Source organism: Xiphophorus maculatus, chromosome 9 (assembly GCF_002775205.1).
Source record: "Xiphophorus maculatus strain JP 163 A chromosome 9, X_maculatus-5.0-male, whole genome shotgun sequence".
Taxonomy (NCBI): Eukaryota; Metazoa; Chordata; class Actinopteri; order Cyprinodontiformes; family Poeciliidae; genus Xiphophorus; species Xiphophorus maculatus.
In genome coordinates, this window is record NC_036451.1 from 9,866,528 (window position 1) to 9,894,339 (window position 27,812).

The following is a 27,812-nucleotide window of genomic DNA, read 5'->3' on the forward strand; positions in this document are numbered from 1 at the left end:
TATGTCAACTATATTATTGAATATTCATAGATTGGTTAAAAAATAGCAATACAATTTGGAAATTACTGTACTGTATTTATTGCAGTTGAAGATAAAAAGCAGTGAATTCCCTTATATCTTTACATAAAATAGTTTCATTAAATGACTAGATGTATTTATTCAATTGTAGGATACAAACAGAAATTAAATCATCAAGTTGGTGCCCTTGAATAATCTGGAAATGAAAACCATAAATGTATGAAGAAAAAAAAAACCTCATAAATATTTCTTTTTCAATTAGAAATGTAAAAATGAAATAAAATAGTTTTTTTCCAACCAAACCAATTTGGATTTTACAAATTTGTTTTGTAAAATCCAATTTGTAAATCTACAAAGACTGTAGACTGGATTAAATCTACAGTCTTTAGTGAAAAAATCCAGTCCTGAAAGCTTTTCTTGTCATACCCTTTTTCATTATTCTTTTGTTTTAGAAACCAATAAACTCGGTTTTTATTACTTACTTTTCATCTTTTTACCAATGGTCTACTTGTTGAAGGTTGAAAATATGTCAATAGCACCTTCTGGTGGTTCAAAGTAAATATAAATTGAATTATTTAATTATTTTAATCAGATATTGTTTATTGCTGGCATGTGTATTAATGGATTTGTAAAGGGTTAATGTTAAAGAATGAGGAGAGATGCGCTCTAGGTGAAAGCGGTGACCTTTTCACAGTTGTTGCACCTCAGATTAAAAAAGAGCAGCACTTTAGCTGGACTTGTCCTCAGCAGAAATAAAAAGGCTTATTTGACTAAATTTGTCCTGTAGCTCTTGTTTCGAGTCATATTTGGAGGCAGCAACCCTCCTCCCAAAATATAACCTATATCTAATGCAACTATTAGATGAGTGAAAAATCTCAGATCAAAAATTCACAAATGATTTAGAAAAACATTTGTACAATTCTTTAGGGTTTTTTTTTCTTCTCTGTTTCTCTCAGATATTGCACCCCACGCCACAAAGACTTTGATGACCTGGAGAGGAAGTACTGGAAGAACCTGACATTTGTATCACCCATTTATGGGGCAGATGTCAGTGGCTCAATCTACGATGAGGTGAGGAGTTATTTTGTCACTGCAATGTGCAAGAAGCAGCTATTTTCAGTAGGAAAGGCGGATAAGTTGAACCTAAATGTACCATTTAGTGTATTTTATAAACAGACCTGCAGATAATGATGATGTACTCTGTCTTAAATGTAAGAAGTTGTTTTCAGAATGTTTTTTTTTAATAAATAAGAATTTCAAGTGGTGTTCTGTGACATATTTATCAGAAGTCTGTACTTTGCTAGCATTATAGAAGAGTTAGTGTTGAATATAGTTTTGCAAATAAAAAAGCATTCTTGTTCTAACATTGAAATTACTTGGCAAGACAGGAAACTAAACTGTGTTTGCAGTACACTAATATAGTGTTGACTTTTCTTAGATGAACATGTTTGTCTGAATACCTGTTAACCATTATCTCTTTAAAACATCCTTTTCTGCAAATTTACCCCAATAAAATGTCTGCTGGCTGCAAGAAAAATACTAAGTATTGATAAGTAGTTCACTGAACCCCACTCACTCAGAAATGCAGAGAAACGCTCTTAAGTTTAGAGTTTTTTCCCACCACTTCTGAGTTCTTAATATACAGTATAATGACCAGAGTATGGCAACAAATGGGTGACTGACACACATCTAATCATTAAAAACTAATAATGAAATACATCCATTATTGTCCAGGGCATTCATGAGTGGAACATTGGTCACCTCAACACTCTGCTGGACATGGTGGAGCAGGAGTGCGGTATTGTCATTGAAGGAGTCAACACACCGTACCTGTATTTTGGCATGTGGAAGACCACCTTTGCCTGGCACACTGAGGACATGGACCTCTACAGCATCAACTACCTTCACTTTGGGCAGCCAAAGTCCTGGTCAGTCTTTTTTATTTTTAACCACATACATCTTCAGGGTTGTTTTTGTTTTTAGGATAATAACAGTAATTAAAAACAGAAAAAGCTTGAATTTGTTTTTTTAATAAGCCGGACTGCAAGCGCCTCTGTTGCTCTGAGCGTTTCACTGGCGGAGCAGAATTATCCCTAAAAGATGGGTTTATAGTTGATGCAATTAACAGGCCACAAAGCCAGTCACGTTGCTGGTTCCTCTGTGCGTTGCATCGCACACTGTCGTTGTTTGATGTCTGAAGTTTACCTCAATGCGGATCATGTGCGGCTCCTTTCACTAAACTGGACACGGGCTGATCTGTATGGATATTTACATCTCAACACACTGCTCAGCGCGTGGCTCTGTGTCTGTGCTGATAAAGTTTATGTATGTGGCCCCCAATGGTATGTTAGTGGTTAAGCGGTTCAGCCTGTGGAGGAGTTTTTGTGCTCGCTTTGTAGTCACTCATCACGCTGGTTTTATTTTTATTTTATTATTATTTTTATTACTATTTTTACGGTTACATGATGCATCAAACCATATCAAATGCTTTGACCACTTTGTCAGACAGAGTTAATGCGTGCGGCCTCATCCCATAAAGCTCGGGCAACCAGAACAGTTTCTTATTAAAAACTCAACAAACACAAAATGGAAAAACTAAAGCCACATTAACAGCATTAAATTCAATATCCTGTTTGTTGCTCATCTCTGCACCTTTGTGCAGTGCAGCGAATTTAACTCATCATGAAGGGCCGGGCCAAGTTTGTATGAGGCCTTGAGCAGAATTTGACTTGGGGGCCCCTCTTCCTGCTAAGAACATGGGCACCAATAACAGCATTTCAACATAGAGTTAGTAAATTCTGGGAGAAGGAGGTAGTTTAATTGGCCGACCTAAAAAGCAATCAGTGATGATTGTAGTTTACTGAGATGTATTTGTGAACAAGCAGAGCTCAAACTCAAAGATTAAACTCATCATCACATTGTAGCTATGGTAACAAAACAATCTAACTATGAAGATTGTTCTTTGAACTTTTACAAAGTAAATTTGCCAACTCTTTAAAATCTTAACTTTAAATGTTAAACAATTTCAAATCTTTTAATTTATGTACGGTGAAACCATTAAATCAAATTTAGCAGCTTTGATATTCTTAATAACAAAATGTTACATTTATATATCTGTAGTCTGTGTTAAAATATGCATTTAGGGGGGTTCCCAGAGGCTTGGGGGTCTTAAGCTGCTGCTGACTTAATTTGGATTAAACAGAAGTGCAAATAATTGATATTCATTTTAATTGTATTTTTTGATTTGTTGTTGATACGACTACTTGGGGATTTAAATAGCATTTCACTGGCTGTGTTTTCCCGTAACATAACTACTCAGTAATACTTTTACATTTCCTGTAAACAGAACATCTTTTAATACAAAACACAGTGGAATACTGGTGGAGTTCCTCGGCACTCCGACTACTGGGCTTAGCAAGTTTTCTGGGGATAAGCCCTGATCTTCATCCCTGTCCTTTGTAAACTATTTTGTACAGGAAGTTTGTTGCTTTTGTATAACTTCTAATTTCTGATTGTATGAAAAGGCTGATTTACCTTATTTTACCTGGCTAAAGCCTACAAAACACATTGACTTTCTTTGTCACAAAAGGCTATTGAAATCAAAAGGAACCACTAGGCTTTTCTAGTCAGTTTTTGTTATTAGACCTACAGACTTGGTGATGGATGAAATCTCATAGTGAAAAACTGCACCACCTAGTGTTCATAATGTCCATTTCATTTCCTTTTTCATTTTATTTTTATTTCATTTTGTTCACTCAATGATACATGTGAAGAGTTCATGTAACAAGTAAAATAAATCATGAATAGCAGCAGAAATAAGTATATAATTAGAAAAACATCCTTGTCAGACTCCAAACATTGTGACTTTCAAAATACTGCATTCAGTCTGCAGTTATACAACCCCTGGCAAAAAGTATGGAATCACCAGTCTTGGATGAGCACTCATTCAGACATTTCATGCTGTAAAACAAACTCAGATCAAAAACATGATACAATATTAAGGTCGTTCCAAAGTGCAACTTGTTGGCCTTCAGGAACACTCAAAGAAACGAAGAGAAAACATTGTGGAAGTCAGTGAATGATACTTTAATTGACCAAACACAGGGAAATAAATATGGAATCACTCAATTCTGAGGAAAAAAGTATGGAATCATGAAAAACGCATAAACAAAAGACCATTCAAAATACATCACTAGTATTTAGTTGCACCACCTTTGGCTTTTATAACAGCTTTCAGTCTGTGAGGCATGGACTTGATGAGTGACAAACAGTATTCTGCATCAATTTGGTGCCAACTCTCTTTGATAGCAGTTGCCAGATCAGCTTTGCTGGTTGGACCCTTCTTGTGGACCATTTTTTTCAATCTCCACCACAGGTTTTCAATTGGGTTGAGATCTGGACTATTTGCAGGCCATGACATCGACTGAATGTGTCTTTCTTCAAGGAATGCCTTCACTGTTTTTGCCCGATGGCACGATGCATTGTCATCTTGGAAAATTATTTCATCATCACCAAACATCTGTTCAATTGAAGGGATGAGAAAACTGTCCAAAATGTCAATGTAAACTTGTGCATTGATAGAAGAATTAACCACAGTCATCTCCCCAGTGCCTTTGCCTGACATGCAGCCCCATATCATCAAGGACTGTGGAAATTTGGTTGTTTTCTTCAGGCAGGCCTCTTCATAAATCTCACTGGAACGGCACCAAACAAAAGTTCCAGCATCATCACCTTGTCCAATGCAGATTCTTGACTCATCACTGAAGACAACTTTCATCCAGTCATCCACAGTCCATGATTGCCTCTCCTTAGCCCATTGGAGTCTCGTTCTTTTATGTTTAGGTGTCAATGCTGGTTTTCGTTTAGCTTTCCTGTATTGAAATCCCATCTCCTTTAGGCGATTTCTTACGGTTCGGTCACATACATTGACTCCAACTTCCTCCCATTTATGCTTCATCTGTTTAGTTGTACTTTTTCGGTTTTCAAGACAAATGGCCTTAAGTTGTTTGTCTTGACGCTTTGATGTCTTTCTTGGTCTACCAGTACGCTTGGCTTTAACAACCATTCCATGCTGTTTGTATTTGGTCCATATCTTGGATACAGCTGACTGTGAACAGCCCACATCTTTAGCAACCATGCGTGAAGGGTTACCTTCCTCAAGAAGTTTCACAATCCTCTCTTTTGTTTCAAGGGACATTTCTCTTGTTGGAGCCATGGTTCTCACCACTCCACTTCGTCCAGCAGCCCTCCAAGGTGTCATGACTGCAGGTGTTTTGAACTGCACACTAACGGGCACATCTAATCTGGGGCAGGTGTCCATTTAGGGAAAGGAAATAGACTGGGTGTGTCCTTTTTTTTCTACCTCCAATTTGAGTGATTCCACACTTTTTTCCTCAGAATTGAGTGATTCCATATTTATTTCCCTGTGCTTGGTCAATAAAAGTATCATTCACTGACTCCCACAATAGTTTCTCTTCATTTCTTTGAGTGTTCCTGAAAGCCAACAAGTTGCACTTTGGAACGACCTTAATATTGTATCATGTTTTTGATCTGAGTTTGTTTTACAGCATGAAATGTCTGAATGAGTGCTCATCCAAGACTGGTGAGTCCATACTTTTTGCCAGGGGTTGTATCAGAAATTTCCCCATTGTTTAATAATAAAGGATATTTATTTTCTACTTCATATTAAATTATGAAAGTAATTTAGTACTTTGCAGCAAAATACACAGAAACAAGCTTGGAAGGAAGTACTTCTGTGTCAGATGGTGTGTCTTGTTGGTTGTGTGTAAATCAGATAGGAAAGAAGAGATTCTGCTGAACAATTACTTTTTAAAGTTAAATGTAATTATAGTTTTATGTAAAGTGTGGTCAAATTAGAAACAACAAAATCATTATTTTCAGAGCTTAGGCTGAGTTTGAAAGTAGGATTGTAGTTTTTATTTGTTTTTATTAACATAAACACATGAGTTTGCTTTATAAAATTGCTTCCTTATTTTTTATTTTTTTTATTTTTTTTTAACTACATGCAAATCATTGAGTTTATTAGACCAAAACAACATTTCTTTGTGAGTTTCTAATTACGTTTTGCAACCCATTAGGCAATCTGTAATAAAACTACACTCACCATAAATTTAAAATCTATAAATAGCTGAAATTAGTCTTTGTAGTGCTATGAAATGGGTCACTTTTTCATGATATAAATTTTTCAAAAGGCAGAGTTCTGTGGCTTGCTGATGCAGAGCACCTGTCAGGTTGGTGCAGCTGGCAAAGAGAAACTCCTGGGAAATCTGAGGGAAATTTCAAATATTTGTTTTTACTCAAACAGTTGATCTCTGCATAGAAACTAGTTGATTTGGATGCTTTTTCATGGCTCTGTTAATGCATTTGATACAACATCATCATCCTAGAGCAGTAAACTTTTTGAACTATTTAAAAAGGTAATTGAACCATCTGAAAAGTGCATTAAACCTCTGACATGCCAACCCCTGTTTATAGACTGGGTAGCTGCTGTGATGTTTGTGCTTGTATATTGCTTTCTATTCTGTGCATTGTTTTTATATTTGGCTCAGGCTTTCTCAGACACATGAATGTCCCGGTTTCTTCACTAAAATAGCTTCTCTCTTTAGATTGTTTGTGTGTGTTTTTAAATCGCTTCCTTCCCCCATGATGTTTTCCATCCTTGGCACTGCAGGAGGGAAACAGGGACGATCCAGCTTTCTGAATTACGGTGTTATCTGTGCGTGCATTTATGCTCGTCTCCAGGCTTTCCTCCTCTGCCTTCTCTTTCCTCACAGTATGCTCTCCCATTCCACACTGTCACCTCCTCCTATTTCTCCTGTCTTCGCCATCTCTTGTCCCCCTCCTGGTGTGTTGTAGGATGTCTGTTACAGTTTCCGCTGTGATGAGATCTCATTAAAATCATCGATTTCCATTTTCACAGCTCTCACTGTGTGTTTGCTATAACTTGCTGTCAAGGTCTAAGCAAATGTGTGTGATTAAAATAAGGTTCATGACGTGACTAAGAAGAAACTTTGACCTGACGCTAAGAGTTTTGCCGGATTCAGATTTCTCTTTAAAAAGTTTATAGGAAGCTATATAAACAGTATTCATTATTTCCCATCCTCCCTGCTGTGACCAGTCATTAATTATTATTAGGGGTGGAGTCCTGACTGTGAGAGTCAGTGTAAAAATATAACATTGCTTTTTTTTTCTGTTGTCAAACATAGACAAAATCATGGTTTCTCCAGTCTTCAAGTCTACAAAAGCATGTTTCTTTGCCCATTTTTCATGTCTGGAGAGGTATGGGGGTTAAAGAAAATTTAGTGTTGAAAGACATTGAAGACAAAAAATCTAATAAACAAAGGTCTAAAACTTCTATATTTTAGATTTTTTTGCAAACAAACTAAAGAAACTGAAATTTACAAACTGTGCTTTAAAGAATATGTATTAGAGCAGTGGTTCTCAAATGGGGGTACGCGTACCCCTGGGGGTACGTGGAGGTACTGCAGGGGGTACGTGAAGCTTTTCAAAATATCTTTAAAAAATCAGTAGGCTCCTCATAATAAGTCTTGGGAAAAATTATTTTGTAAAAAGTTCGATAAAATATAAATGTGTGTTCATGCACTGAATTTTATATTCAGTATTTAGTTTCAATATCCTTTAAAATAAAACGGACCCCCCCACCAAGTTAGTTTGACCCACGGACCCAGGGCACTCGTCAACGACTTGTCGTTATCATGATTACACTGTATCTATGGAGACGTGGCTAAAGCATAGCAGCAATGCTGCTGAAAGTATAGATAAAGTGAAAAAGAAGGCACTGTACCTCTTTTTTGTTCCAAAAATGTTTTGCCAGTGTCAGGGGGTACTTGACTAAAAATATATTTTTAAGGGGGTACATCACTGAAAAAAGTTTGAGAACCACTGTATTAGAGGATACACTAAGTCTTATTCAGCAAGCATAAAAGTTAGGTTTGGCAATAGAGATGATCTAATTCAGCTTAGATGGCAAAAAATGCAATGTGCACGCTAGAGCTTTTTGTGATTTGTAGAACCAACAGAGAAGCTTATTATTTAAACAGTTCAAGGTGAAGATTTTATACTTTTAAAGTACAACATTTCCATTGTTGTGCTTAAATTTCTTTATTGTAACCGCCTTACTTACCCTCAAAATAGTTAACCTTAATTTTTCTTCACTTTGTTTCAACTTCCACACTGAAAAGTGTTGCCAAGTCGACATTACATATAATGCTTTGACTCATAGAAAAAAATCACATTTTTCAATTTTTTTTGCAAATCACTAATCACAGCACAGTGCTTAGAGCAAGTGTAATCCTTCTAAATATGTACAGTATTTTGTGATGTAAATTAAAATGAGTTTTGCGCCACGGTGGCGCAGTGGTAAAGCACATGACCCATGTACAGAGGACTCTGTCCTTGACACGGCCATCATGGGTTGGACACCCGGCCCGTTGACCTTTGCTGCATGTCTTCCCCTCTTTCAGAACCCACTTTGCTGTCACTTCCACATAAAAAAGCCACTATAGCTGAAAAAATCTTAGAAAAAAAAAGAATGCGGAGAACATGCTAAGAAACTAAAGTATCTATCTAACATATACATTTTCTGCATTGGAAATAAAAAGTAGGGCTGAGATGATTAATATTCAATCAACTATCGGAATGCTTGTCAGCTAATTTACTAGTTTATTAATTAACTGGACTATGCATATTAAAAAAATCTGCAGAACGTGCCAGCTTTTTTAAACCCATTATCAGAGTTACAGGGCTGTAACTAACCAACCGTTAGTTACAGCCCTATAAAAGATATTCTATACAAAACTGATCTTATCTGTCTTGAAACAGAGATCTGCTTCTCAGTTTTGACTTATGTCTCAGTTTTCCTCATTTTATTCTTATTTCGTCTTTACATTACCCATGTCATTTCTAAAAGCCAATTAGCTCCCAGATTGATGGACCTTTCAGTTCACTATGAGCGCTTTTAAACAGCTCTGCTCTCTGCTTCCCCTTCTACTTTTGTTCATTTCTGTCTGATGTCTCTCCTTCACTCTGTCTTGCGTTCTTACCAAGCCCTCCCACATCCTTTTCTTTCCGACACTGAAACTGAATCAATTTCACTTCCATACTTGTGTGTGATGGGATAATTACAGCCAGTTGAACAGAGCACAGTCCCTTAAAACACATTTATACACCCTCTTTGTCTTTTTCTTCCTTTCCTCTCATAGTGCAACGGTTTGTGAAATGAAGTCTATTCCCCCAGCAACTCTGCTCCCATCAAAGTCAGTGCTCATCATAACTGCTGCTTCAACTTGCACACACACTAAGATGGACAAGCAAAGGATCTCAGCCTTGACTGGCAGTCATATTTGTCCCCATCTTTACTCCATCAATTTATCTTCTTCTTTTCAATGTTGAATGCTTCTCTGTCAGCCCTGTTACCCCAATACACACACACACATGCACAGAGGTCTGCTGTCAGATGAGGGATTATCCTTAGAGCATGTGAGTGGAAGGCAGGGAATGGTTGACGTAAGTGAAATATTTTTTTTAAGTGTTCCTCAGGAAGTCCATTATGTCTCAATCAGTTTTCATTTCCCCCTGTGTAGTCCACCATTATCATTTCTGAACTCAGAGGATAGGAAGGGTAATAATAGTCCTTATTCTCAGTTTGGAGTCTGGGTGTGGCATCTTGGACATGAAGTTAATGTTTTGCTCACGAAAGAGCCGCTATGACTGTTGTAGTCAGTTATTTTACCAAATTCCTGCAGTATCACATTATTACATGATATTGCTGGGTACTTTTTGTTGTGCTCTTGTGATATGAAGGCAAAACCACACATTTCTGCTGCAATAGCAGAGCTTAATTTTCGTGTTTGAGAGCTCGGTGATATTTCACAGTATGCTTACAAATGGCAAGCAGATGTAAAGAGACACAGAGTAACAAAGCACTGCTGGCTGGTGTGCTTCACAATGCTTGCTCTCCCATAAATGCATGTTTTGGCTCTGTGACCGCCTCCACAGTCACCTCCCCATTCCCATTTATGTGCTAAACACACAGGATATGATCCACAGACCTGCTAATATTTTCTTGACTCAGTTTCTGATTCAAATTAAAATGTTTGCATGAAAACAAAAAAGAAATGACCTTGAACGTAATATGATTCTACATGGATTTAAGGGGTACATGAAGCAAATGGACTGTAAAGAAAGAGAATCCCATGCTCCTGAAACACACCTACTCCCCTTTTATGGGTCACCATGTGATTCACTTTCAAGTCACGTGTGAATGGTTATTAGGGAAGTCATTACATTTGAATCCAAGAGAACAAAAAAGCAATGCCTACATTCACAACAAGGCCTCTTTCATTCATTAATTCAGAAAGACATCTGGAGGAGTTCATTCAGATGTTTTGTTGAAGCAACTTTCCTGCAGCCACAGTTTGTCTGTATTGGTTTTGGATGACTTCAAATAAGATATGTACCCATTATTCTTTCCAAAATGCCCCAAACTAGGGGTGGACCATGTGGACTTAAAAAAATTTTATCATGATATTTTCGGGTACTATTCCAATAATTATAAAAGTAACAAAAATAACAATGTATTACTTTTTTAAGGTAACCAGCTGTGACTGCATGGCGCAGCAATCATAGCCCCACAAACACAAATACTGCTCTTGAAAAACATACTAGTCACATAAAAAAGTGATTTGTATTACTAAACTGTACACAGTGACAGCCTTTAACTATATTTTGAAATTTATTGGCATTTCTTGATGCTCTCATTGATCAATGGAAAAAATAGTCAATTTAAAAAACCCCCAATTCTGACAGTTTTTGTTTTTAAAACCTCATCAATTAGAATTTATTGTAATGATAAGTCAAAGTTCTTATAAAAAAAACTATTAAAAGAATTATTAGAAAAGATATGACTAATGCCCACCTTGATGCCACCACAGCATCTGTGATGGCAATTTACCACAGATTCTTTCTTGGAAGAAGATTTTTTATTTTTTTTTTTATTGTATGCCTACACTTTGACTGGACCATTCTAAATCATCATTCTAACCTGCTTGAAAGTGAACCTCTTTTCTTGTCTCAATTATTTTGCAACATCTACCAGATTTTCTCCCTGGATTATCATCTGTTGAGCTCCATCCATATTCTCATCAGCTTCACGGTCCCATTCCCAATGCATCCCCCATAGCATGATGCTGCCACGCCTGCATTTTATGATGGGTGCCATACAAAGGTTTTTACATTCAGGAAAGAAAGTGTATCACATTATAAAATAGCTACAGATGGATTAGCACTGAGAGAAAGCTTCTGCAGAATGGGAAGGCTGCAGCAGTCTGTTTCTGTGAACAGAGAGCTGAGGCAAATGGGGAAGTTGTTGATTTACAGCTTGTTTACTGAATCCTTAAAAAATAAGTGCAAATACTACAAATGCATCCCAATTGTGTGGGAATCACCGTATGAGCTGTGCAGCTTCTCAACCTGTGATGACTCCTTAATTCCACCTGCCAGGAACACCGGCCCACCATAGATTAATCATACTCCTCCCCAGGAGAGGGGGGGATAAGTTAAAGCCTTCATTTTCTCTGTGTTGTCTTATGTGTGTTTTTTTTTTTCTTGACTGCCTCTGGAGTCACATACATGTTGCTGCCATGGTAACAGTGGTGGATGGGATTTGGTGGACTCATGCTGCACTGCTGTTTTTATGGGTTTTTTTTTTTTTTTGCTGCTGCTAATATGAAACAGTCCTACTCGTGTTTTAAAATGTGTGTACAATGACATAATCTATCTTTCCTTACTGGATGCAAAACTGTTGAACAAGTCTTAAGCATTTCAAGAAATTTCGTATTTAATGCGTAGTTGTATGCAAGGATAAGCAATCAGCTTAACCTTGTTATTTCCATTTAGTTGAACAGAGCTGCACCACTAAATGTAGTTTGGAAAATGCACCAGGTTACAGTGCATTTTGTCTGAAGTGAGGTTGGCATGAAAAGGTCAACAAGGCAGAGTGATCCCCTGTCTACGTATCAGTGCTTCATGGATTCTCATTTTGTCGCTTTATGAGAATGCCTGCTGGGCACATGCAAAGTGCGGCTGCTAATGAAAAATCATAGCCTGAAGTCAGGCAGGATTTGGAATGGATGCAAAGTTTCCAATTGTCTTTAGAGGATGATAGGATCTGCCAGCACTTGGAAGTTATTACTTTTTATTGTCTTTGTTATACAGCCACAGGACAAGGTAATACTCTGATCCTAAACATTTGTCGTTTTTCCTCATTGTTCATTTTATATAGGTGCAAAGATTATGGCAAAATTGTCTTAAGTTCATCAGTTGCAGCTGATCTAAGAATTAACATAACTATGATCAACAATTCTTTTTTTATAAGCTTTTAATATTTGTTAGAACAGACAAGCACTCTTGTCGGTGTAGGAAAAACCCTGGAGTAGAGAGTGACTGTGTGAAGGTCTGTGCTTTAGTCTGCAGGTGGCAGTGTGGCTCCATTCCTTTAACATCATCTGTTCAATTGGATTTTGCTTTTTACTTGATTTTTCTTTATTTTTATCTTTCCTTTTTGTCCCACGCTTCTCCTCATTCCTCTTGTCTCTCATTAAGTGTTGTTGCCTCTCACCATATCTGTCTTTCTTTCTCCTTTTTCCGTTTCTCAGTTTGTTTCATGCACCCATAAGGGTTGAGCAAGTAAGAATAGACAAGGTGTTTAATCCAGGCTGTGTTTATAGCCTACAGTCTCTGGAGAGTTACACAAACTAGTGGAAATAATTACGGGAAAAATAATATCTAATAGTGGGGTTTTTTTTTAAACAAATGAACAGATTAGAGTTGCACTTACTCCCTCCTACTCTGTTTTACAAATACATTTAGTTTCTAAATGCAGCATCTGACATTTGGACTAATGTTTCATGACTTTTCAGTGCCTACCTGCTGTAAATTTAGTATAAACACATTCATAATGGTAATGCATTCTTCCCCTGTAACAGAGAAGGCTACAGGGTTAGTTTATTTTTTACAGTAATAGCTCTGATAAACTTCCTAGAAGGAATGATGGCACATTTAAAGATTTTAAACAAAAAATAGCGAACAGTACTGTAGAATGCAGATGCATTTCAATAAATTAGAAAACACTGAAAACCTAATTTAATTCAATAATTCAGTTCAAGCAATGAAACTCGAGTTGTATTTAGATTTACACACAGTAATTCATTTAAATTATTTATTTTTGAATTTTATTACAAAGCTTTTAGCTAAGGAAAACCCAATATCAGGTTATTAGGCAACAATAGTTTAGCACACTGTAAGAACAATAAAAATAGATTATCATAGAAATGTTGTCCTTGTCTTTGCATATAAAATTATGGGAAGGGGTTCTCACTTCACTGTTGTCCAGCAGACAGTCATTGTCCTCCTCTATAAGGTGGGAAAGCCATGAAAGGTCATTGGTAAAGAACATGGCTGTTCACTCAGGGCTGCATCCAAGCATGTCAATGGAAGGATGAGTGGAAAGAAAACTTTTGGCAGAAAAATAGGCAAAGACAGAGAGCCTGTTGGAAGAATAAAATGGCATAGAATCCAAATTTATGGAGGTCCAAGCAGACATTTATATAGTCAATTAATTTCTGTTCTACCAAGAGGGCCTTTCTGTAACATGAATTGCTTTGTTATGCTTTTAAAAATTGTCAGATGTATTACTGAATAAACAAAAAAATCTCAAACATTATTAAACTTAGACATATTTATGAAATACAACAAAACAGAAACCTATTAGCATGCTGAATAGAATAAAAGGTAAAAGGAATAATGTGAACCACTTAATCCCCCATGAACAGAGAGATGTAAAACAACAGAATAACATTTAAGTTACATTTCCACTCTCACCAATCAGTGGTCCGAGTAGGACTTTCTGCAATTAGTCATGTTTCCAATTCAGCTTCCTTCTTGTTGTAGTGCCCATCTAAACAGGAGGTAATGGTTGCTCTCGAAGAAATGTTAAAACTTTGCTCCATGAAATGCACTTATCACAACATCCCTCAAAATCAATCGTACTGGCATCATGTCTTTTTTCATCGTGTTGCAATTTTTCTGTGTTATGCTCTCCGCTATTCTGTAATCACATCCTTGCCTTCGGAGCACATCAATTATGCATGTGTTTTTTTTACACTTCATGATGAGCAGATCTGTCCTGACATGGGAGTTAATGTTGAACAACCAGTTTGAACTGGGACTATGGAACCAGTTTTATTAACAATACGATGCAAAGAGATTCTCATCAGACGTAAAGGTCTATTGGTGCATACAGAGCAGAGACACTGATTAATCTTCCACTGACCATTTAACTGAGAAACTTTGAAAGGCAGAATATAATGCAGATCTATATAATGGGTAAAAAACAAGTTTGGGGGTCTGTAGTTTTTATACTAGAAATATATGGTAATCTAAAACTTGCATGTGTGGTGAATGTATGCTTTCTAATTGAAGTAGGGAAAATAATAACTTTTCATTGACCTTATAATTTTATATGGATCTGTAAAATTATTTAAAGCAGGAATTGCAACTCTTAAATATTAAACAGAACAGTGGCCTTCACAAATCTTACATCAGTGCAGAAAATATTTAACACCCTGGACAATTTGTTTTTGAAACTACTCAGAGCTGAGGGCTAAAAAAAGCCAACACTCAAAACAGTCATTTCTCTTCTTTTTTTTCACCAGAGATTTTTTCTAATCTCTTCTATCACCACCTTCCCTTTTCTCCATTCAGACATTTTATGATATTCATCTCCGCAATAAGATTTATTTAGCACTCATTTTTTCTGAGACCCATGCTGTTATGTTGGTAAAAGTAGTTTCACAGTCATGTCCTCATATATTTTTCACAAATGTCATTACTGAGGGGATTTTTCTTTGTGCATTTATTTTTTAACAAACAATCAAAGAAACTGCTTTGTAGACATGAAGTGCATCTAGCTAGCAATGCTCAAACAATACCGATTGGTTTTGAGTGGAGTGTGTTGATGTGCCAAAGCTCAGAGCTTCTATTTGTTTCCTCTGTTTTTCCACTAGAATCACCATGCTTTGTTTTATTTTTCTATTATTGCAATATTTAGTTTTATTGTATTAATATGCAGATATTTGCCTCCTTTTGCAAACAAAGCATAATTGCTATTTACTTGTGACATAAAAGCACCACCGTGAATATTGTTTTTGCTTGACAAGGTCTGTGGAGCAAAAGTCAATAATTTATAACTTGATCAAATTAGAATGTAGAAAACGGTGGGCATTAAGTTGCTGAGAAGTCACTCTTGTGATCATCCACCTTTACGGTAAAAGACATAACTGAGCACCTCATTGCCTCTCTTTGCAGGTACAGTGTTCCTCCTGAGCATGGCAAGAGACTCGAGAGGCTTGCACAAGGTAAGCCAGAAAAACTAACTTTAAATTTCATATATTATGCATGAGTTTTTTTTCTTTACCACATTTGGATGCTGTACAGACTTTACTCGGTAAGAACACCTAAGCCATGCTGTTTAGTGCATAAAAGATGAAGAAATGTTATGAGCCATGGCTGAATTTTCTTTTTTGATCATGCTTATTGTGTTTCCTTATTTCTAAGACAAGCTGTGTTAATTAGCTTTAGGCTGCCCATGTAGGTTTGGTTTCTTATAGGCTGTTACCGTTTCTCTGATTATTCCTGGAAATTCTCAGTAACCTGTTTTTCTCACTGCTTCACCATTTGGTCCTGATTTCTCACATGCAGCCCTTGTGTAAAACTTTGGTTATTTCTGTTGTTTTTTAGATCGTCTTCTCTTCATTGTGTTGGTTGCAACCTGACTGAACTTTAGATTTAAAAAAAAAATTTTCTTTGAGATCTCGCTGTCTCACTTTTTATTAATAAAGGCTCTGGCATCATACCAGTCTGTTTGCCTGGATGCCTATATTTGGATCTTTTGTTTACAACAGATGACTGGACCAAAACTGCTTAGATTAGAGGGTTTAAAAAAAAAAAAAAAAAAAGATTAGAGGGTTTTTTTAATTATTATTTTGATGCAAACTCAAAGATATTTGGCCTTCAGCTTAAGCCTGCAGCAGTTTTTCACAAGTAGAACATATTGGATGAGAATTTAACAAGCTCCAAACATTCTGTTTCATTTTCCATGGGGGGTCAAGGTGAGCCCTTTCTGGCAGACCTGACTTGCTTTCAAAATGCTTCACACCTTAGCTTCACCTTTCTCTCAGCTTCAGCTCTAGTCTATCTCCAATCATCTGTTCCACAACCAAAATCAGACTGCTTCCAGCTTCAAGTGACACTCCATGTTATGTTTCCAGTCTCCAGCTTCAACAATGTTGTATCTTTTAGCCTGACTTTACCGTGTTTAATACCATCGACTCGGTCTTAGTTTAGGTTCATTCTTCAGCCTTAGCTTAGTTCCTATATGTCAATCGGGAGCTTCTCCACCACGGCACTAATGTAAACTGGGAAATACAGCTGACCTTTGGAGAGATCAGTACTCCATTTCTGACAACATAACATCCAACAACAGTTCCTTCTTTGTCTGGTATTTCTACTGAATACAGTCACACACTCTGGGGCTCTGCCCTACAAAAACCTTTTGACATGTATTCTGTGGGAGTATGCATCAATGTCCTACTTTCTTAGGATTTCTTTTGTCACTTTGCTGAGGGGAGAAGTGCAGCTTGAAAAAATGTTTGTGTTAAATGTCTGCTTAACAGATTAGGAGGGTAGAGAATGGTGAATTAAAAAGATTTTTTGATAGGAGTTGAATGTATTTATTTTTCTTCAAAATTTCAGAAAACGTTTTGTACAGGTTAATAAAAATAGATCAAACTTCTAAATTGTTGTGATGTCATTTAGTTTGGTTCAACGGCTAGAGCTGAGCCCTTTGCTGTCTAAACACAAATCTCACAGAACCATGGCTAAAGCAGAAAAAAAATTAAATACCAATTCTAATTGATTTCTTGCAGAGTTATGCAAAATACTTGAATAAATCAATGTTTTAGTTTTATTTTCTCAAATAAATTTCACAACTATTGTTGCTACACTACTGAATCTTGTAAAAGGTTTTCCTCCCAAGTAGAATTAGTGAATAAAATGCTGCTTTAATTTATTAAAATCTAAAACATATTATTCTTTTACTAGAATCTCAAGATCAAGTATGCTTCTTAGAAAGAGACATGATGACACAAACAATTAGTTTACTGAAGCAAACATAAGCTTTTCTTTTAAAACTTTTTACAAGTGGACCCTTCATAGGCCCCACTCTGAGCTGACTCTGTTCAGTTTAAACACGTAAATCAAGTCAGCAATATCACAGAGCTTCAAATTGGTCAATTATGTGTGTTGGACAACCACCCTTTTAAAAGTGTTGCCCCTATTGTGTCTGCCTTGTCAATTTAGTTAGATTTGAAGCGTCACCTAGTAGAGAAACTACCCACCACTGAAACCAAATGAGGTATTCTACTTCTGATACCTTCCCAAAATGTTACTGATAAATATGCACCACACAAATGTGGTCTTTGTGTTTTTAACTGAAATCACAAAATTGAGTTGAAACAGGTGGTCTACTCATACACAGGTCAGCTGCCTCACACCTGAGGCTGTCTTGCTTGGTGAGTTGGCAGCATAACAGTTTTAGGTTGTCTGCAACAGCCTAACCAAAGTATGTTTCAGTCCCATAGATGTAATGGATAATCTAGCGTGTAGCTGCCTTCCTTTGCACACGTTCCTGCATTGGTCAAGTGATAACTCACCTTCTCATTTGCCAATACTCAATCACCAATCACCAATCCCAGCTTTTCATTGTCCAAGCCACCTGCTGGCTTTTGAAAAGTATGTCGCCCCTGGCAGCACTTATTTATGGGGCTTATTGAGTTTGCCTTCTCAGTGAAATGATAATCTGAATTATATTCTTCTTTGTATCATATTCAGTGTCAAAGTAAGAAGCATTATCTTAGGTGGCTAAATGAGACACAGTGAAGTGAACCCATTCTGTCTTCTTTCTGTGACACATGACGTCTGCTTTCATCCCCTACTTTCTTTTTAAGATATTGCGTGCCCGTCTTTCTCTTATTTTGATCAATGGGGATTAGCTTTAGTAGTGCACGTTAATCAGAGAGGGAGAGGGGAATCCGGGATCTGATGGAGGGTGGGTTAATCCGAAGTACATGACAGTCTGTGATGTTGCGACTTGCTCAAAACAAACTAGTGATAAATGTCGTCCTTCAAGGATAGAATAGCTGGGACATGTCGCACATTACTTGGAATATAAGAAACAAGTAGTTGCTTAAAAGTAGATCTGCCACAATAACAAATTTTTCTGGATGTCCAAGAAATTATTGTGATAAATGATGATACTGTTTTAAGACCATTTTCACATAATATATGATGTTATATTAAGAGTTTGCCCTATAAAAGAGTTATAAACTTTAATTTTGTACAGAACACAACACTAGAACTGGAAGACATTTTAAATATCTAAAATAAAACATTACAATCAAAAACAGCAAATTAATAGGAAATAAAAATCAGACAAACTAATATAAATAAAATAGATTATAAAGTCTGTCAGCAACACAGCCCTTCAAAATTAATAATCATATTTGAAATTATCAAACTCATTTTAATTTATCAACTGATTGATTAATTGCTTATTGCAACAGGCTTAGCTAAGCCCCGTTTTTCCCAATGAAATTGGTTAAAAAGTACAATTCTATACATTCTGTGGCTTGATTTGCTCAAATAATATTAAACTAAGGTAAAACGATTCTTATTTCTATATTAATTAGTCCTCAAATCATACCTTAGCAGCTGTCGGTTTGGATGGAATGGCCAACACACGGCCCATTAAAGCCACTGTTGGCACACATGGCCATGATGTTTATGGAGGTTCCAATCTGACACTTTTGGTTTTTGCAGAAATGCTCAAAAGTACAGAGACTGTAGTCAAGAAAAAACTCCAGTCAAGTTCTACGTTCAGGTTCACCTGTAATTTGTATCGCTTAGTTTATAGTTTCTCCCAAAATGTTGGACTTTGTATGTAAGCAGGGAAAAGGCAGAGAAAAGCGATAGAGAGAGCTGCCTAATTCTGAAATTCAAAAGGACAGAGTGAAACCTTTAAGTTAATATTACCCTGTGGAGATCTCGGAGAGCCAGCTGCATTTTAATGGGGATTAATACCCAGGCTCTGTCAGCACATTATTCACCTTTTTATCAGCTCCAACAAGCACGAGGGCAGCAAGAGCGTGGAGTCCCTCTCTCCCACTTTTGCTTTGTAGGGAGGAACAGAGGCTGAAACAATGTGGTGAAAATGAAGGATGAAATGGGCGCCGATTATACTGTCAGTCACTTTAAAGTTTAACTGGTGGGAGGCTTAGATGGAGCCCCTCCTCTGAAGTAAAGGCGAGTATAGACTATAAAGAATGGGAGTGTTGTCAACGGGGGAAAAAGTTCTTTCTTTCGATTATGCACAGACCGTCTGAGGCCGTCTAAGAGCATAAACGAGCCTTTGTTTTAGAGGGCGAGCGCCAGTTTTAAACCTCCAAAATGTCAGTTGGATTATGATCTCAAGACAGTATGTGCCATTAAGGAAATGGATTTATCTTCCAAAAACCAGGCAACATCAGAAGTTGAGGAGAGCTAAACAATTTCTGGTTTGCTTATTAAAAGATTAGTACCTTTTTTTTTTTTTTTGTATATTTGCACATCACATAGTTTAACAGGTCCTAGAAAATTCTGCCACTGCAAGGGTTTTTTTTTTAGGACCTTCGGGACTTAGGATCAGCAGTTTTAGTACAGCAATAGAAAAAAAAGTTATATTATTTAGCATTAATTATTTTTGCATAAAATATAGAGTAGCCAGGACATTGCTAAAACATGTCCTCTTTCTATAAAGGGAACTTATTATGCACAATTCACATTTTACAGGTTTATGTGCTCCAAGTTTGGTCTCAGCTGCTTCTAAGAACAGCCCTAGCACTTAAAAAAAAACAACAGAGTCATTTCTTGGCAATAAGTTAATGTTTTTTAGTGTCCGGAAATGAGCCGTTTTAAAAACGTTCCATTTAAGTCACAATTGATTGATTGGGGCTGCTAGGTTGCCAGCAGAGCCCTAGCACGTTTGGCTGGTTTTACTCCTGCAGAAATGCAGGAGTAAAGCAGAAGAAGGCTCTAATTCTGCTTTTCAAAGGTGGACAGTTATATAATTGCATATCTACAACAATTTCATGTGCGATTGTAAAAGCTAAGTTGGAGGGCGTGGCCATCAGCATCTTATTTGGATTTGAAGACGAGACTTTAAATCCAAATAGCTCAATCTGAAAGGGATTCAAAATGGGCAGAACTGACCAGATTAACATCTCTTTATCTAAGAATAATTTTGTGCTAGAAAGGTAAGACCATTTTTTGTATAACACATAGACCTATCCTAACGTATTCCAGGAAGCATAATAGGTCACCTTTAATGTTCTCCTGTAAAATTGTTAACCTGCATCAATTTTACACCACAGACCTCCAGGCAAAGATTTTCCTCTTTGTTTGGCTTGACTAGCATCACAGTATTGAGGTGACGGAACCAGGTTTTAGTTTAGTCCTGCAGTCCATCAGATTTCTCCTGAAATCCAACTTGAATCCTCAAAACCGATGCATTTACATGGTCTTTGGTAATGCGATTATAACGCACTCAAGGCAGCAAATTAATTTGTTTCTGTGTCACAGGGGGAAACTGGATTTCCCTTTCCAGGTTATGGGATTATAACAGTAATGTGATAAACGCTGCTATTTTTCACATGCTGAAAGCTCTTTAATTGTGGGTGTCAAAATACATTTGGATTATCTAAGTGTTGTTTGGAAATCTATGTGAATTTTCTAGATGATAATCAGACTTTTTTCTTTTAACACAAACATCATGCCTGATTTACTTAAGATGTTTTGTCTGTTGTTCTGGTTAAGGCCGACTACGATTAAGAAAAATCAGGAACCTAATAGTGATATTGTAGACATCAACTGAAGAATCCAGCATCCTCTATTTTCTGCTGGACTATCAATAGCCTTAATGTTTTGGCTGTTCATTACCATAGATGTTATATGAACTCTGGGCTTTTAATCATTTATTCAAGCAGTTTCCATGTTGGAGTAATGTGAAAGACACAGCTTCAATTACATGGGCTGATTTCCGCTATTATCATTGTAATGACTGATAACGGATGTTTACCAGTATTGTACATATTTCCCCACACTTTCAACAACTTGAAAAAGTGACCACACCACTGACATTGCTTCTCTGCTTCAGTTCAGCACTTCACAATCCTGTGCGTCACTGTGACATGACCAAACAAAGAACATATGAACAAACTCACCCAGAAACATGGCAACAAACGGGAACATCAGTTGTTAATATCAGCCTAGTTTCACTTTTTGGACCGATGCAAATAATACTATTATCGTGCAGCCCTACTTTGATTTGTTGCAGATTTTCTCAAATATATACTTTCACTTATATTAATCTGTAGATAAATGTGCCTTAGCAGGTTATAGAGAAATTGCACACTTTTAGTTGCCATCAATAAGCTTTTGGTGGGAACTTTTACCCCTCGCTTTGGCTAAAATTGGCAGAGTTCATTTAAAATTAGTTGGCTTCTTGACAGGGACATGAAAAATATATCCTTAGCCTGCTGCATCCATTCCAAAGCCAGTATTGATGTGTTTTCAGGATCATTGTCATCATTTAAAGCCAATTTTCCACTGTTAGTTAAAAGAAAATAGCTGAGGATGTTTAGGGACACCACAAAACCCAGTCAGGCCCAGGTCTGTCACACACTGGTAGATACCTGAACATCAGTTTTACTGCTCATGGCCATCAACCTAATCTGACCCAGCCAGGTTGCATGTTAGTAGCAGATCTGAACATTGCTTCCTTCACCTTCCTGAAGTGCCACATGCTCTCTGTCAATCCTTTCAGGTTTCTTCCCTGGCAGCTCCCAAGGCTGCGACGCCTTCCTCCGTCACAAGATGACACTGTTATCTCCATCCATCCTGAAGAAATATGGCATTCCCTTTGACAGGGTGAGTGGCGCATACACAACATAAGCTGACATTTTATTGATCAGCATGATCAATTTGTTTATCTAGAAGCATTTGTGGCTTAATTCAGCCAGTAAATTGCGTCAAAAGACAGGCACTTAAAGACGTATTGATTGGCAGCCTCTATTGATGGTCATTAATTCATTTTTGGCCTGGCTCTAGTGGTTGGCACAAGAGAATTAATTAAGTTTGAAATATCAAAATTAAGAGAGTGTCAGTAAAGTTATCTTTTCTCACCCTTTCCTGGGTCATCCATAAATTACAGAGGAGGTTGGGCTTGTTTCAAATGACCCAGCGTTGACGCAGCCATGAGTAAAGATCGTCATCGGTCCCTGTCACAAAAAATGAATTGCCATCTTTTCACCTTTCTGTTGCAGCACAAACCTCCACAGTGCAAAAATTAATGAGAAACTGAAGGGGGGGCACAGGGCAGACATCCAAAGTTCCCCACAGCCAGCATAAGACCCCCTCCACTTAACTTCTCCCAGCACTCCCCCCTGAGGACGTCATTATCACAGTGAACATGTTGCATTCTGCACACCTGCCGGTGAACTTTTCCCAATTCATGTGTAAAAATAAAACTCTCCTCTCTTCTTGCCAGAGTGAAGAGGGATTTGTTGGTTTGATATGTGAACCATTACTGTTAGCTGAGGAAGTTAATGTCTCGCTTTCAGCTTCCCTACCCATGCCTGTATATCCGTCTGGCTTGATGTGTCTCTTGATTGCAGACAGGCAAGTTTCTCAAAGACGACGGGATTCGCAGTTGCACATGCAGGGCGTAGGTTTCAGGGCAATATGCAAAAAAAAATGAAATTAAGATGTTCGCATATTCTTAAGCAATGTCAGAATAACACGGAGCTTGTAGGAAGATGTTAAACTCTGGGAGATGCAGTTAAGTTCGACTGGAGGAAGAAACATTTTTCAGGAGCCAAACTCCTTAATTGTCTCTAAAACTTTGACTGTTTTTCACTGAGATTGATAGGTAATAATCAAATGTTTTACACTTTTTGGTTATCTAAAAAATTTTAACCTTAAAATTTAACTGTTATAAATTATGGATTAGATAGTAATCACTAGCCAGTGACGACAATAGCCCAATTTTCTACTGATTGACCCAGCGAATGATAGATCAACTGCTCAATACCCATTCTTTCCACACCTTTTAAATGCATAAAATTTAAATATTCCACTTTTTCTTTTTTATAACCACAGAAAACTCTTTACCTGAGTGCATTTTTATAATTTCGTACATATCAAATAAAGCGTAGGAGAATATGTTTCAATGGAGAAATTGTAATAGTCCATCTTTTGGTTCAAAAGTACCTCTTCTACAAGGAACAGGGAACACTTTGTAAAAAAATGTTTTAGCTATCAGTTATTTTGTTTCAACGGTTGTAACAAATAGCTTAAACAGTTGGATGGTAAAGGTCTGATCACTACTAATTTGCATAGATGTCCTTTCCAAGAATTTATTTGACTTCTACATTTGAACTGCATTTCATTTCTTGTTTGTATTTTGTACCTCAACAGATAACTCAGAATGAAGGGGAGTTTATGATTACATTTCCATATGGCTACCACGCTGGCTTCAACCACGGCTTCAACTGTGCTGAGTCCACAAACTTTGCAACTCTACGTTGGGTCGACTATGGAAAGAACGCCGCACTGGTAAGATGAGACAGACCAGATATTTACTCTTTGAAGTTATGTTCAAAGTGTCTTTGTTCATGGGAGACTTTGTATTTTCAGAGTTTTGATAACAGTCATGTAATTGAAATTAAGGTTGACATGTTTAAGGAATAGGTTGACCCTTTGAATGCTCATGTCTTAATCATAACACTTCTCTAGGCGAATGAAGATTTGAAATAAAATTGATTTTGATGTGATTCAGCAGTTTTTTTTCTTCTTAACGGATAGAGACATGGATTACATCGATATATAAAAGTAGAGTCTAGTTCTCTGCTGCACACCATCTGTTCTTGACACCGACTGTACACTTGAATCCTTGCGCTGACGCAAACTGCCTCTTTGCCTGTGGGCTGTTGAGCATGAAATTGACAGGGCATGGGTAGGTTTGTGAAAGGGAGTCCAACTACAATGTCCTGTGGAATAAAGTCCCTCTGCACTCATCTCTTTTCTATACATTTCATTTTGCTGTTCACTCCTCCCTCTCTTTTCTCTTTCAATGTGTGTGTGTGTTTTTCCTCTCTGTATTTCTCTCTACTTGGCTGCATGTCAGATTTATGAGGTGCCAGTTTGCAGAAGTACATCTCCCTCCCTTCCTACTCCTTCTCATTTCCAGCCTTCCTACTTTACCCATGTGACCGCTTGTAATTTAAGAACCAGTAGCCCAGGCTCCAGTGCTCAGGGGAGCATCTCCAGCTCACTTTGTCAGTTTGATCAAGAAGAGGGGTCTTTTCTGCTCTGCTAAACTAGGCTTACAAATTTACAGTGCAGCACATGGAGCCAGAGAAATGTTGAAATGCAGCCTGCGCAAAAGTCTCCCAGAAAGTTCAGTGTATTTCCATCCTAAAAAAAGTTGGTATCAATATTCTCATTAAGGTTCTTGTTGACAAAATATAATATTATGAGTAAATGGCTTTGACTACAGCAGGAAAGACATGCACAGCACTCAGTTGTTTTAAATGTGCTATATAAATAAACTTGAACTTTAAATAAGTGTTAGATTGAACTGTGTTCAGTTCGCCCACATTACTGAGTAGTAAAAACTGAGCCTCTCTTTCGCCCTTTCTCTGAATGCCTCCACCGTTTTCTCTTTGATTCAGCCAGTCATCCAACAACTTGTTTTGGCTGTCTTGGCCCCTCACCCTTTTATTTTATTTTTTTCAGACTGAGCCCTATTCTGTCAGCAGTGAACAGGACAGTGAGCGATGGGTCGCGGTATGAAATTTGTCACAGTTTTGGGTCTGCCAGCAAACCACAGAGAAGGGAAAAATGGGGAGCCAGACTGTGCTTCATGTCCCACTCTTATTAAATACAGCCTCCTCAACTGCTGATCCATCTGCTTGACTTACTGAGAGAAGACACACACACACCTGCGGTCAAAGCGGGAATGCTGTCAGCAGTTTTCGCATGCTGCGTTTGCATGTACCTCTGTTCTTTAGGAGACAGTGCAGTTTTAATTAACTGTCCTCTCAACCTTCCAATCTGCACATTAGCCACCAACTATTGTATTTATTTATTTATTTATTTTTGGGGGGGAATTTGACAGTTATTTCACTGCTTGTCCGATCAACATGAATGTACAGGTATAAATGGCATAAAAATAGCTTTTGTGGTTTCACCATAGTTTAAAAAATCTTATTCAAAATTTTAAAATGTTCCTTATGTGTATAGGTTGCAGAAGAAATAAAGACAAATAGCTTTACAAAAGTAATAACTGTAGGTTTTATAAACTGTGGAAGTTCATTAGTGAGAATGGTTGACAGCAGCGCAGCTGGTTAAAATAATCCTTAAGATTATGGTGGTCGTCTGTCACATGCTGCCGAGTATAAACACTTTGTCTTCTGAGTTGGCTGGATTTTTAGTGAAAGCCTCTTTTCTGTTCGTTTGGTGCTCGGTCACTGTTTGCTGCCGCTCCTCAAAGAAGTCATGGTAATTATTTTTCTTTCCTGTCTGAGAGAGGAGCTGAAATCATTCTCCAGAAGAAATTGCTGGCCTTTTTTCTTTGGAGAGTGAACCTCGGTTTATTAGCGAGTTTAGTTGCGAAGTTATCTCGGTCTGACAAGAATTTTTTTTTTCTGTCTTTCAGTTTTTCTTGAGCTATGTTGGCAAAAACATTCATATAACTTGGAAGTTTTCTACTTGAACATTTTTGCCACTTTACAACCACAAACTATTATTTTGTGTTTTTTTATTAGAATTTTTTTTTTTGATAAACCAACAGAACTTACTTGATAGTAGTGAAGAGGAATAAAAATGACACATTGGTTTTGAAAGGATTTTACAAGATAAAAGATATGGCATTCATATGGGGGCCCACAGGGAATTGTAGTGGCCTGGTTCCTCTTCACCCTCTGCACTGCAGACTTCCATCAACTCCCCATTCTGCCATCTGCAAAAATTCTCAGATGACTGTCATAGTCAGCCTCATCTCAGGCAAGGTTGACTGGTGGACTAGTGTGAGCAGAACTATAGTTCCTTGAGGAAAACCAAGGAACTAGTGGTGGATTTCCACCAGACTGATGAACATCCATGGAGCTGACATTGAGAAACATACAGATTTACACTGTATGCTTCTCTACTTGGCTGTCCACTTCGCCAGCAGACCAGAGATGTTTTAATCAGATTTACACTGCATGGACTTCTGCCATGCTGGGAACCTCAAAGGTGCTCAGAGAGGCATACATGGGAAATGAGAGATTGTGCTATAAAGCCAGTGATTAAAAAGGATCAGTGGTATCATACAAAATACAGTAGTTCTCAACTTCCAAAATTAATCTTTTACAGACATCACTGTCACTCTGTCTGCCTTGACCAATGCACTACTCCTACTTGAGTGAGAAAACTTGATTTTTGAATTAAATCTGCATTTTGTATGTATACAGGATCATCATAAATGATGCAAACTGACATCTAGTAGTATTTTGTGAAAATTTATTCTGTTGTTGTGCTCATGTATTTTACTGTTGTAGCGGTGGGATCTTTAAAGATTGTAAAATGTAGAACTATTGGAGTAAAGCAAGACAGCTTGAAAATGAATGTCACTTTTTATATTTGTAAAAGCATTTACAACTTTCTACTATTTCACTGCTCCACTTTGTGTTGGTCATAATACCCAGTGAAATAGATATATGTTTGTGACTGTAGTATCACATATGGAAAAAAAATCAAGACCTGTGAATACTTTTTGAATTTATTAGTATGAGGTCCTCCTTTATATAATACCGAATTAGATAATCTTAGTTTTGTGGTCTCAGTGGGTCACAACAGACAAATCAGAGTTTATTGCATATCATTGAGTTCAAGGGTCCATTAAAAGGCCTCAGGCTTCCTGTTTACTTTTGAGTAAACAATTTAGCTCCATTAGGAGTCAAGTGGTTTATTGACTGTCTGCCTCGGCACGTTTGTAATCTCAAGTCTTGGGCATCTTGAAATGTGTTTAGTACTTATTAGACAATGAAATGTATTTTTCTTGGGCCTTGAAAATACTGGCACTGGCTGTTAACTTTAAACCGTTTTATAAAAATAACAACTTGCTGTACACAAAGACAAGTAGCACATTTTGGTACACTTCTTTGAATGTTTCATGATGGCTACAGTCAGATGCACTAATCCCTCACAGCACCCCCCGCCCCTTTCCAATCCTGCGCTCTCCACCCAATACCATATTTTAATGTTTCCGCCTGTCAAGTGGTGCCAAGATGAGATGTTGGCTGGATATTGTTTTGCTGTGGCTGTTTGAGCTGTTGTGTTTTCCCATAATTGAACATAAGGCTCTGAGTACAGCTCACAGACTGATGGGGGGCCAGAATGTAATACAGCAAGCAAAGCAAAAAAGAAAACATTTCACCCCCTCCCTCCATCTATCCTACCCTCATTTTTGTTAGTTGAATCACTGCTGTTTTTATTTCACATCTTTCTGGACTTTTCTTCTTTTTTTTCTGCGGTTTTGTTTTGTAATTTCTGTGCTTTTG

The 27,812-nt window shown here is 37.4% G+C and overlaps 1 protein-coding gene across 2 annotated transcripts in view; it reads left to right on the forward strand.

Moving 5' to 3' along the window:
- The window catches only part of LOC102235480 (lysine-specific demethylase 4B-like), a 54,329-nt gene that overhangs the window by 5,140 nt on the left and 21,377 nt on the right, over positions 1-27,812 (forward strand). For both annotated transcript variants that reach the window (XM_023339812.1, XM_023339813.1), the window contains exons 4-8: positions 975-1,089; positions 1,753-1,946; positions 15,424-15,473; positions 22,034-22,137; positions 23,686-23,823. In XM_023339812.1, coding sequence (XP_023195580.1) covers positions 975-1,089; positions 1,753-1,946; positions 15,424-15,473; positions 22,034-22,137; positions 23,686-23,823 — 601 coding nt within the window. The remainder of the gene's footprint in view (positions 1-974; positions 1,090-1,752; positions 1,947-15,423; positions 15,474-22,033; positions 22,138-23,685; positions 23,824-27,812) is intronic.